This window comes from Salarias fasciatus, chromosome 1 (genome assembly GCF_902148845.1).
Source record: "Salarias fasciatus chromosome 1, fSalaFa1.1, whole genome shotgun sequence".
In the NCBI taxonomy this organism is placed as follows: Eukaryota; Metazoa; Chordata; class Actinopteri; order Blenniiformes; family Blenniidae; genus Salarias; species Salarias fasciatus.
The window spans coordinates 35,050,067-35,063,169 of NC_043745.1; the positions used below are offsets into that span (position 1 = coordinate 35,050,067).

Consider the following 13,103-nt stretch of genomic DNA (forward strand, 5'->3'; position numbering starts at 1 on the left):
GACGAGCACGAGTCTGCCGCTGCGCCAGCGCCGCCAAAGCTCGGCGCTTCTTTCATCCCAGCAGCACGAATGTAGAGACGCAACAAAAAAAATGGAAAAAGTAAGACTCGTCGAGCCATTTACATTGTTTATGCAGAGACAGAGTGAGAGTGTTTGACAAGTTTCACCTTGGAGTGTTTTCAGAGGCTCTGAGCAACGTTGTCATGTAAACGGACATCCAAAACACACTTGAAAACACCGTGAAAATACGGCCTGACTGTGAATCGGCCATCGGTGCGATGGTCAGTCTCTCAGCCATGATGACGAAATGCCTTTTGTCTACAGTTCCAGCTTTTAGCTTCAAGAGTTTACAACAGTTTTTGAGAGCTTCTAAGACCGCTCCATCCAAACTGCTCACTAAAAACAACACTCTGACAACGATCCAGACCTTATAAGGAAAAGGTTTGCTCCTGCTGGCTTGATTGTCAAATGTAACGATGTGTGTCAGGAATGTTTCTGTGAATTCGGACTCATTCTCTGAGAAAACACTTACTTGTGTAGATGCCTTCTAATGTACAGCATATCACAGTCATTTCACAATAAATCCACGGTAAAAGCTCTCAACTTGTTACTATAGTAAGAAAGTGATGTTATGGCCTCAGAAACTTCCTGTTTCCAGTCTTGTTGTGAACCGAACTTACTATGTTCACAGCAGAAAATCTATCATCGGGTAGATTTCTTGATCTTTTCTGTATTTTTTAATAACCTCCGTGATTAATAAATAACCTCTGGAGTGTCACTCAAAAGTGCAACAAAAAAAAAAGCCATTGCAGTCAGAGTAAACATTTTCCAGGGATTCTCTCAACACTACAGCACTCAGGTGTTTCTTCACACTGCGCCAGTTGGCTAGAAGTAAGAAAAAAAAACCAACAAAAAAACAAATCCGGCTGTGAGTGTGTCGTGATATGCGAGCCGTGCGTCCTGCCGAGAGAGAAAACGTGTGTGTAACGGTGAGCCGAGCCACTGGACAGCAGAGCACAGTAGGGTGTGAAGCTGTGCGAGCCGAGCGCCGCAGTGTGTCTGCAAGTTTGGCAGTTTGACAGTAAATAAATGCAACAACTTCTCCAAGCACAGCTAAGTTCTCCTGTCCCACCACCTGCTGGGCGAACCTGTTTATTCACTCCCAGTCTGCACACCCAGGGATTCATCCGATGCTGTCTGACTCCTCCGAATGTTACGAGGCAGCTGCACCACCTTTCCACAGCCTGTTGCCTAGAAAAGATCCCCAGGTAGTTGATTTAGTTTTGATAAGGAACAGTACCCCCCTGCAGCCATCACACACTCTGCTGCTCAAATACCAGCAAGTCATTGCTTGATGGATTGCCAATAAGAGAAGGGAAAACTGACAAATTCTCCAATCCTTTTTTCACTGAATGCTAATTTAAACATCAGCTCTTGGTGTTTGCTTAGAAAGTAACAGTGGTAAGAGCCCTGAAACGGCACCTAAAGTGGAATTTTTCAAATATGCCCCGACTCTGTCTGTCAACAGGGTCAACTTTTTTGAAAATGCTTCAACTCTGGGAAAGACGGAACAAAACGTAACTTTTCGGAAAAGCTGGAAGAGCAACATGAGCACCACGGCTATAGCAAACAGTTCTTTATATTTTATTTCTGTAGCATGAAATACAACATGGTCATTTTAAGGCAAACCGAGCTGAAGTTAATGAAATACATCGAGTAGAACGTACATGTTGAACGCTCATCACAGGGCACACACACACACAGACAGACGAGCACACACACAGAAACACATTCACACACTAAGGGGGAATTTAGGTTGAATAATTAACCTCGCATACATGTTTTCAGACTGTAGGAGGGAGTCCGAGTACCTGGGGAAAATCTATGCAGGGGAAGAACATGTCTAGCATAAAATATTTATCTAGTCGACAGAAAAACTGGTCAACAGGAGCAGCCTGAAAATAGACCAACAGTTTTTAGATGGGGGAAATTGACAACAGCTAAAAAGGAGGTTTCAGTAACTGCGCTGTGCTAAATACTGATCTAAAGATATGCTTTCTTTAGACTACATAATTAGGTACTTTAGACATTGTAAAACATCATCATAGCCAGAAAATCATGAATCAGTCAAATATATCAGTGTATTTTTTCATCAAACGGTCAAAAGGGAAGTGATTAAGTAGTTATTTCACAACCGATGACTTTATCCACACATCAGAAAAATCTGTAATTTTCAAATAAGTTTTTTTCTCAGTTTACTCTGTCTGCGAACATTAAATCTAACTTGTATGTAATACTGCTTGAAGTAGAATTTCTACTCTCACATTCAGAGATCTTGATCTGAACTGAGGCTTCTAGTTGGGAATCTTTACTAGACTGCTGAACTTCCTGTTGTTCTCCACATTATAAGAAAGCTTTGACGAAGTTACTTAGAACCACTTCTCTCCTAATAAAGTTTGCTTTAATTATTAATTAGTTTTACCCTCCATTTGTTACCATTAAACGGATAAATAATGCTGGAAAACGACATTTGCTGAATTTCACAATGTTTTTCTGCTACTGGGATGACCCTTGAACTCTAGTGAACCCTCCAGGGGAGATTCTCCTCACACTTCATCTTCCCAACCAACACCTGAGTCAAATTTCCCCAAGAATGAAATAAATATTTCCTGTAATACTGCTGAGACAGAGTGAAAACCGTAAGCTTTCATTCCATTTTATGCCGTTTTCTTACATGACAACGACGATAGGAGTAAGTGAAGTCTCCGTGAAAATAAAGAAATGCAATTATTCTGAAACATCCTCTGTCTGCGGGTGGGCCGACATGTATCACAAAAAGCACCGTGGCGTTTCCAAGTCGATCTTCGCTGAGTAAACACAGCCAAAATCAATCAAACCAACAACAAGGCAGGTTTTTACTGTTGGTTCAACGTTGCACCGCAGCAACTTGCTGGTGGGTCGAAACAATCCCTCACATTCATAAGCGAATCAGTCAAAGAGCCGTGCCTGGCTCTTCCCGCCATGTGCCGCCTCCATCAGGAGCCTGTCACTCCCCCTAACTATTCCTGTCGCCTCGCTGAGCCTTAACCATGATTAAACAGAATCACCAAACTGACTCCGACAGTGTGATGGAACGACTGGCCTGCAGTGTACATCAACACGGATCACACACTCGCGCACACACACACACACACACAACGCCCTCTGAGTCACGGCGGGTAAACAGACTAAATGTAGGTGTAGAATCTGACCACCAAACTCCACCACGACCGACGGAAAAACACCCATTTGGTGTTTTCTCTTTTCCGTTCAGACGAAACCAAATCATTAACCTGAATTTAACTTAAGAACGGCTCATAATAATCATCTCAGCCACATTTCTATTTACCTTCTCTTGACAGCTTGTGAACGCAACATTAAAGAAGCCTTAAAAGGAATTAGAAACAGATGAGAAGCTCTTAATTTTAATGAAGGGTTTTTTTTACGTCAAACTGGAAATGACACAGACACACACACACACACACACACACTCACCAGGCAGCAATGTACACACACATAAATACGGCTGTAGAAATAGACGGAGCTTACTTCACCCAGTGCAGGCCACATACTGCCTGGCAGGCAGCTGAGCGGTATTTCGGGAATAGCGTGTGTGTGTGTGTGACACACACACACCTCCCAAAGTCAAAGTAGGAACAGAATAAAATTAGGTCAAAGGTCTTGCCAGAGAGTAGTTGGTGACCATGTGAGTGTGTGAAAGTGTGTGTGTGTGTGTGTGAGAGTGTGACAGACAGGCAGAAACAAACCCCTCGTTGCACATGGCTGCCTCAAACATCTGTCCACTTTAATAACTCTCCCGATCGAGTCCATCGGAGCAGGTTACACATGCATCTGTGTGCGCGTGTGCGTGTGTGTGTGTACACACACCTCAAAGTGACAGTCGCGGTGTGTATTTTCTCTTCGTTGTCGAGGGAAGACGGCGACGTGCACTTACGACAGTCCTGCTCGTCGGAGTCGTCCTCGCAGTCGTTGTCTCCGTCGCACACCCAGGAGCGGCGGATACACTTGCCGTTGTCGCAGTGGAAGTCCAGCGGCGAGCACGTCGGGAGCACTGCGGGGGGGGGGGGGGGGAAACACATCTGTCAGGAGGCATGGATAACACAAACACACCGTCAAGTCGCAAAGTTGCTAAACTTTTTGTTGTACATGAAAATTGTGCATTATGCTCATAATGAAATGCATGTAAAGTCCTGTAACGTTTGGGAAACAACAGAAACTGGAAAAAGTGTTCTGCAAAATATCAGTTCATATCTGCTCTAACAGGATGTGGCATGTCTTCCTCTCATAACTCAATAGCTCCCAGACAAAATCGATTTCCAAGAAGAAAAAAAGCCACCATGAAACCAAGGAAAACAGAGCTTTGCATGGATAAACGGGTCAATGTGACGGCAAGGAGGACTTTCACAGTGCGACTGTCCAAGCACGTCACACACCAGTAAGATCAAAAACACACCGTAATACTGAAAAACGGACATATACAGAAATTTATTTTTGTGAAAACACAGAGAGGGTTACATTTCGTATTACGTTTAATCCAACAGTTCTTCAAGAATTCAGAAGAAATCCATGTGATTCGGTCAAAACGAGGTCTTAATTCTCTTAATTCTGTGTCGTACGATCCAAACCCCCACCTGAAGTCCGATAATATCAGAAAAATGAAGGATCTCAACATTGTAGTGCTAATATATATTCTAAGCCTCACAAGTGAACCCAATCAATGCAAACGCAACATTTATGCTATGACGGATGTGACCTCTAGAGAACCTCAATAGGTCACGCTGATGACCTCTTGACCTTTACCGTCTCTGACCTTTTGTTTCCGACACTGAGCGAGCTTGACGTTAACGCCGGACTGACTGTCCAGCTAACTGCACAAAACTGAAATCACGTGAACAGAAATCCTTGCTTTGAATTAAATTCATGTCAATCCAGCAGAATTCGTGCATCTCGACCTCTGAAATCTTAAAATCTTTCTGCATCGGCCTGAATCTCGCGCTGCTTCTCCCAGCCCACCGGGTGCAGTGAAGGTCGGGGTTTGAGCGGCGGTGTGAGCGCAGGTAGGTTTAATTCTCCGTCTGGTCTCGAGCCTGAAGTGAACCCACGCATCTCCTCGCTCCCACCTTCTTAGCATGAGAGCGGCACCGGGCTCGGCTCGCCGCAGCGCATTCCGCCTTAACTTCATATCCGCTGTAAGTGCAGCGACTGGCTATCTAAGCAGAGCCCCAATGACTGGTCCTTTGTCATCCGCAGACACAGCTAATTTAATTACAGGCCAGAGAGGGAGGGGTGGCGAGCGGGAGGGGGGGGGGAGGCGGGCGAGGGAGTAGCAACTTCTTAGAGTGGACTCTCACCCGCCTGTCAATACCAGATATGAAATATTGACCGAGCGGCGCAGACTTTATGAAAAATGTATGACGTCATGTCGTGAGTTAACTCGCCAGGCAGACGGGCGGAGGAGTGAATTAAGTGTGTGTGTGTGTGTGTGTGGTAGGGGGTGCGTCTGGGTGTGGCACTGGTCTCGAGGGAGAGTAAAGCCCCACTGACCCACATACCCCTGCATGGATATTACATTATTCAGAGAGAAACACAAAGACAGACATGAGCAGAGGACTGTGGCTCCGGCTCCGTCTGCGCCGACCCCCTAATTCCCCTCACCTTCTCATGAACTCTTGTTGTGTCTGAATTACACAACATGTCAGTGGTCCCACTGCATCTGCATGCTAAATGCTTTCCTGCATCAGGATTTACACGTTACTATCATTAAGACACAATTTCATCGTAAGTGGGCAGAATCAGTAAATAACGGCATAACTTTTCTCCTGTTTAATCAAAAGTAAAGGATACTTTGTTAAAACCTCAGAAAACTTTTCAAAGACCTGCTGTTTTAGCATCTTTTCTGACCATATGATAAACTGTCGTTAAAGGCCTGAATCACAGCTTTCACAGACACTTGGAAAGAAATGACTGCTTCCTCAGTGATCGGCTGGAGGAATTAGAGAGGATTTCCACTCGCTGATAAAGTAGATGAAAACACATCAAAGTAGCTTCCCAAAAGGAAGTCAGTGAGGTTAGGAGGAGGCGCTCCAGTTCCTCTTCCTCTGCTTTAGGTGTTGGGAATTGACCTATTTGGTCATAAACATGCGATTCATACAACTGAGAGTTGTGAAAGAAGCAAGATACAGTCCCAGTTTTCACTCAAGCCCATCGAAAAATAAATAAATAAAATTCTTGGAATATATAAAAGTTGCTGCATTTCTTGAAGTCGTCCTTGCCTTGCCTGTCAGTAAAGTCACGACACTCAAGGCGTCCAGAGACTTCTCCCTTTGTCAGCTGAAGCCGTCTGATGCTTTTTTGGATCCGTCTTCGACCTGGCATCAGCAGATTTATGGCTTCGACTTACCGACGAGGGGGGAGAAAATTGCTGCTTCTCGACATTTCAATAAATAATTCAGCTTATCCGCAGAAAAAGAGACACACACACACACATACTGGCACACGTATAAAAACACACACGCAGACATATGCAGAGTGGTGCAGCGTGAGCTAAACGGGCCTTCACAGAGTTGTTTAGGTGCACAAATTGGACGCGATACGAAATGTATGCAAGAATAGAACCCAATCCCGCGCTTTTGCACTGGCATGCATGCACGCACACGCACACACACACACAAACACGCAGTAGGTGTGGCCTCCTCCTGGTATCAGGTGGATCAGTCAGGAGCATGCCGGGGAGGCTGATGAGGTCTCTCGGTGCTTTGATCTCCGTTATCACCCAGATTGTGCTCAGCTCAGCGCTGCTGCTCTTTTCACTACAGCTGCATTCCTCTGAGGCTGAACGCACACACCAACACACGCACAAACATCCACGCGCATGCACATAAGCTTTGCTTGAAATCCGCATGCATTTACTGTATGTTCACTCTCAAGACGTAAGAAGTTTGATGATCATTGCGTAACTTTTAACACTTCCTCATCTTAGAAGGCAGGACAAGACACACACACACAGAGCACGCACACAAAAGGTCAAATCTCTCCAGTAAATGAACCATAACAACTTCACAAATCACAGAGTGAACAAATGTTAAGAAACAATCACTCTGCATTAAATCAGGCACCATTCACATATTGTTTTTCCTTCTTTCAGACATGAACACAAATTAAACATGGTACAAACTCAAGGCAAAAAAACTTTTCATAAAAGAACAACAAAAATGAAGCAACAACCAGGTGAAATAAGCTTATCATTGGAATGTTCAAAATGGAGTTAGAGAAAGTTGAAGCTTATAAAGTCCATCCCTTCACCTTGCATAAGCTATCAAATTAATTTACTTATTAATTCCTCTGTTTCCACGTGAAAAAAACAACAACTCCTTTTCAATACCTTCCTGAAATGAAAACACAAACACGATGAAAACACAAACACTTAAAAGAGCCTTGCCGAGCTAAAGCGAGCTCAACGCGAGTTGTTTGTTACATCCTGTAACCATTTCATAATGTACTGAGCCTCCACCTGCTTCATTCCTCCGCCTCACAGATCTGCTTCCAGCACGCAGCTGACAACAGTATTGATGATGCGGATCCAAAATAAAGTAAGAGAATTGCACCTCAGCATAAAACCACATCAAAGATGGAGTTATATTTCACAAGCTACTGCAAACAGGTGCGCTGCACATTGTACTGTGGCCTATTTCCTGCTCCTGTTGTTTTCCATTAATCACATAATGCCATCCACATCCTCTGCAGCACGGTCGCATAATAGTGTGGCCGACAGACTTTCATCTTTTCTAACTTGTTGATTCGCCGTCCAGACTGACACTTTAAAGCGACGAAACATCACCAACACAAAAGGGTTTTCTGTGAATCAATTCTCCTCTACATCAACCACTGATCCTCATGTACTGAAGATCGCAGCGAGATGGACAAAAACACGGGAAAGACCTCCACTTTCAGCGACGGGATTTTCTCATCCCAGCGCCACAATTCCCACTAACGTTCAACAGTTCATTCCCAAACACCTGCAAATCTCCTGGTTCCACTTTTCCCTCAAACAGGGAATCCAAGACGCTACATTAAGCTTTTCTACCTTAAATATTAATGATTGATTTCACAATTCAATGATGGTAGAACTGACACGCGCTGAACTTTTACATCTAACATCCTGACACCCAGTTTTTACTGAATATTTTCAGAGAAAGGCTGTTTTAAAAATGTGAGTGATTTGTGATTGTTCAAGGACAGTTCTCACATGATGGGTATAAATAAAGTAACTTTGGCCTTCATCAACTATCTGTATTTGAGAAAAGCTCACAATCTAGCTAAAGTAGTTAAAATAAAAAATAAAATGACCCGAGTCCATAACTATGAATAATTTAACACCAAAATCTAAGTTTCGTTGTACTTGTTACAATGACAAAGTTCTATTCTATTCAAAGGGAAAAAAATAGCTTAAAAGTAAAGCTTACTGAGGTAGAATTATCCAAAAGATGAATTAGGTACTTAAAAGCATTCTGAATGTGGAAATTATGAGTCTGTTTCAGGACCGTTCCCGGTAAGCTGAGATACTCACACAGAAATTAGCGTGAATTCACCTCTTAATGTCGAACACCGACCCAACTAAACCTGACGAAATGCTTCCTGTATTCACAGCAGTAATGCAGAGATGAACTGAGCTGCTCTGGACTGAAAGAGAAAACTATTATTGAAGTTCCTCGGGTGAAATATTCTCCTTAAATGTGCAGACACCCTCAGTCCTGCTGGGAGATTTCAGCCTCCTCTGCAATATAAAGAGCTACGGGAATATTCCAGCCCAGCTTAAATAATGAAAAAAGTTGCAGGGATGCTGCTTCCAAAAAAGAAATGATCCTGTTGGGTGTGTTTAAATGTGATTTTGGATGCTGAGCACACCACAAACAACAGCCCATTCACCTTCATTATCCAGCACTGACGGCTAAACTCTCTGGAACAGATATTCCAAAGCGCTGCCAGTGCAGCCAAAGCTATCTGCACGGTTACATATTTCTAGTGCAAATAGGAAAATAAGCACAAATCATGTTTATTTTTTAGTCCCCGCGAGCTGAAAAATTTGCTGCAATTTCTGCAAAAAGATTCCCAATCCAGCCGAGAGTCTGTTTCCAGTTTATTTCAAAGCGTTTTTAATAACTGTGCATAATGAGCTCCTTTGATTCCACGTGGTTGAGTGCGGTAAGGGCGCGCACATCCGACTTGGCCGTGCTTGTGCGTGCGTGCGTCTTTAGGAAGATGTATGTGGTCGTCTTTAAGTGGCCTTGAGCAGCAGAGTTAATGGCCTCGCCTTTACTGTAGAGCAGCTGAATCAAGTGGCTCTAATGGGACTAATATATCTGCCTAAGCGTCGCTTATCACGCCGGCTCAAAGGATGGGAGGACGGACGGATGAGAGGGAGAGAGAGGAAAACAGATGTGGACCCTGGAGAGCGGGGGAAGGAGCCTGCGAGTCTAGCGAGAGGTGAGAGAGTTAACTTATGGAGGCCTGTAAAGGTGCGAGGATGCACGCTGGTGCAGTATCCTGCCATGTGGACGACAGAGACAGAGCAGCACTCTGAACAGGTGAGTCCAGCATGAAAGCGCGTTACTGTCTGCATGTGTAAAGCATTAGGTTTTACTCGCTGTGCAACGCATACAGACAGATTCAACACTATAGAGACTTGGTGAAAACTATTCAGTGGAACTGGACCAAAACGTTTCGCAGGCTTGCATGTCGGAGGAGTTTGATTTGATTCTGCTTCTGTCATTTCGACTGTCTCTTCTTCACATCCCTGGATTTCCAGGCACCTTCACTATGTGCTGGATGTAAAAACAGAGAGCTTCAAGTTCCAAGATACAGAGGAATCTGAATTTCATCTCTTTCCTTGCAAAATAGGGCTCCAAAAACATTTTTTTTGCGTTTACAGAACTGCAGCAGAAATGCTATAAACACTGCAGTTTTCAGTAACTGTAGTAATGCTCAACTATAAAACGAGCAAGTCTAAGAAGAATATTGACTGGGAGTCATGACAGTATGGGGGACGCCATTGTTGCCAATATCAATGTATTCGCAAGCACAGTAGCAGAATTTCAGAAAGCTTGATTTTCACGCCCTCTACAAAGTGTTTTCAAAAAGATGTGTTTTCATTAGGTCCAAGCACTGTTGTCATGTAAAGGGACACCTATAAGGTAACAAAAGTTTTCCATTCTCACTTGAAAATGAGTAAGCAGGACGTAAACTACACCAGATCTGTTTTTCATTTTAAATGAAACTTCTCGATAAAGACTGGAGAGTTTGAGGTCGTAGTATTGACAAGATGGACTGTGTTCACCACTTTCAGATAACCTCACAGCTCTCACAGTCTCATGAGATAATAAATATTGACGAGTAAGACAAGTACGAATTTTAAAAACCTTGGAGAGCTCATCAAAATGTGTCCAAAAATTACATTTACATGCAGCCAATGCAGAAATGTTCAAAATGCTGTGACATGAGCTGTATTCCTGGTCCTAGTAAGTACAGTATCAGCTGAAATAAGCAGCAGCTGTAATGGTCCAATGAACCATGAGGCACCATTAAGTGTGTTTTAGGAAAAACAGTGCATTTCGTACCTTTCCCATTTGTATTAGTTTAAGCAAAAATGCACAAAACATACAGTAATAGAATGAAAATTACTTTGAAACTTTGTAAAGCTACATTATTCATCAGAATTTTAAAGGCATCTCCCATTTCTTGCCCCAAACAGAACATACCCCTCTCTGTCCGTCCAGTCTCTTTCCTCCACTGCCTCTTTATTTTGCTCTCATGGCCGATTCTGACAGAGGTGGCTTATCTGATTCCGTGCAGCCCTGGTCAGTAGCCAGTGCATATTTGGGTCCGTCGGAGCAGCACGGAGCTGCCAGCACCGTTTTTGTTGGCAGCGTGTTCGCCGGCGGCCTGTGTGATGGGCTTTCTTCATCCCCCTCCACCTTCAGCAATAAACAGACCTCCTGCCTCGATTCAACGCCACCGTGCATTTACCAAAACCTGCAGCGGATCCATGTTTACTAGCTCTCCGAGCCTAGCGCCAATCACCTCTTAAGAATATATGTGTCGGCTTGATGAATGAAACGAAGGAAATCTCTAAAACCAGTGACTGAGGACTGTTAACCACCCGTTTATTTACTTTTTTATGAGTCTCAGGACTACAGACGCTGGAAAAGAAACAATTATGGCTCTGTACTAAAAATAGCAGCACCTCAAAGTTTAAATACTCGCTTTCAAAAGTCCTCAAGGAACAACAAAATAAAAACAGACTTTTTTCACGTAAAGTGGCCGGGGCGCAGAACGCTGTGACCATAAAGCTTTCATTTTGTGGATTATTAACTGAAACATGTTGAACTCTATGTGGCAAATCTGATATTCATTTTCAAAGTGAAGCCAAATTTATTTGCTGGATCACTTCCCGGCAAACAGTGATCGAAAGAAAGGGTACACCCTGAACAGGATGCCGTTCCAAGATACGGTAAACGAAGATCCACTAAAGCTACGTTTACACGATGTCTCAACAAAAAACATTGTTTTGAGGGCTTTGTGTGTACACAGCAACATTTTGAAAACAACGTCCATTTACAAGGAAACAGTGGAAAGGCTGGAAATGATGCAGTTGGCACGCCAAGCTTTGACTTTTGACTAGCTTGGCCACACATGCGCACAGAGAACAAAATGCTACGAATATCAAAATAAACACATGAGCATTCACACGGATAGACAATGAAAAAAACTAAACTTGTGTTTTCCTCTGTTTCCATGGAGACACAGTTGGAGAAAAGTTCCACCTTGGGAACTCGTTTTGTTTTCAGGGGCTCCAACCACCGTTGTGGTGTAAACAGACCTTGAAAACACAACAAAAATGTTCCAGTTTCTCTTGAAAACATTGCCATGTAAACAGGTCTTAGACTCAACAATTAACACAGGCATGTCTTAACAAGAGAACCACTCAGGGATTAGATGGGAACTCCACGCAGAAAAGCTCCAAGCCCACAACAGAACTGGTATGAGAGATGTGAGGCGGCCGCTACACCTCTGTGCAGTGGCGCCCATTTCCTCTGCATCCTTAAGTCAAGCTGGGGTCACTTCAGGGTGCAGCCTAACCCATCTAACTCAACATGCAAGTGTTTGGTCGATAGCAGGAAGCCAGAGTACATGAAGGTCACAGACCTGGAACCGACCCAGGCTCTTCGGGCTGTCTGGAGGTCACAGTGACACAACACTGCACTGACAGTTTCACTGTTTCATCGTTTGACTATATGTGTGCATAAAAACTTCAACAATCACATTTTATTGACAAATCTAAGTATCAAGTTGCATAAGGAATCTTAAGTAAACCGAGAGGAGGAGTTTTACAGAATGAACTTCAGGCATGCCTGAGTGTGTGTGTAGGACCTTCGATGGCACCATCTTCTCAAGACATTTTACTGCCCATCACGACAGATTAATGCTGAAACGTTTGCCTGTTGCCATGACAAATCTCTGCCGAGCGCTTGACACCAGTGAGTAACGCTCAAGTACTGTCAACCACACAACCCACACAGACTGCATTAGAGTGTTTTCTGTCATTCAGCCTCGGAAGAGAAAACTAATTATAACACTGTATGCTTATTGCCGCTATCTGTCACTAGCTGAACAAAGTTGTAATTTATCTAACGTTATCTTTCACGACATTTACACCTCAATTTGTAGAAGGTAATTTGTCTCTTTCCATTTTATTCTTCTGGTATGTGACCACATAATCAGAGTGTAACTGGAAAAAAAATGTAAACAGGAAGTAAACATTGAAGGAAACTGGTGATCAAAATGAAAATCAGAAAATTAGAATTTCTATTATCCACAGAAAGGAGGAACAGGAGTCTTAATTCAACATATCCAGCAATAACAATGCAGTCGTGGTGGCAATAAAGGTGATGGGGCCAATAAAATGATCTCCACGAGTCTCATGACGGCCTTCCCTTCATGGACCATAATGACATTGTGTTCACTTGTCTTATCCTGCAACAGGTGCC

At 43.4% G+C, this 13,103-nt stretch overlaps 1 protein-coding gene across 1 annotated transcript in view; it reads right to left on the reverse strand.

Annotated features, from left to right (window-relative positions):
• The window catches only part of lrp4 (low density lipoprotein receptor-related protein 4), a 128,998-nt gene that overhangs the window by 36,823 nt on the left and 79,072 nt on the right, over window positions 1-13,103 (reverse strand). The window contains 1 exon segment of the mRNA XM_030089485.1: window positions 3,995-4,111. Within this exon segment, the coding sequence (XP_029945345.1) occupies window positions 3,995-4,111 (117 nt within the window).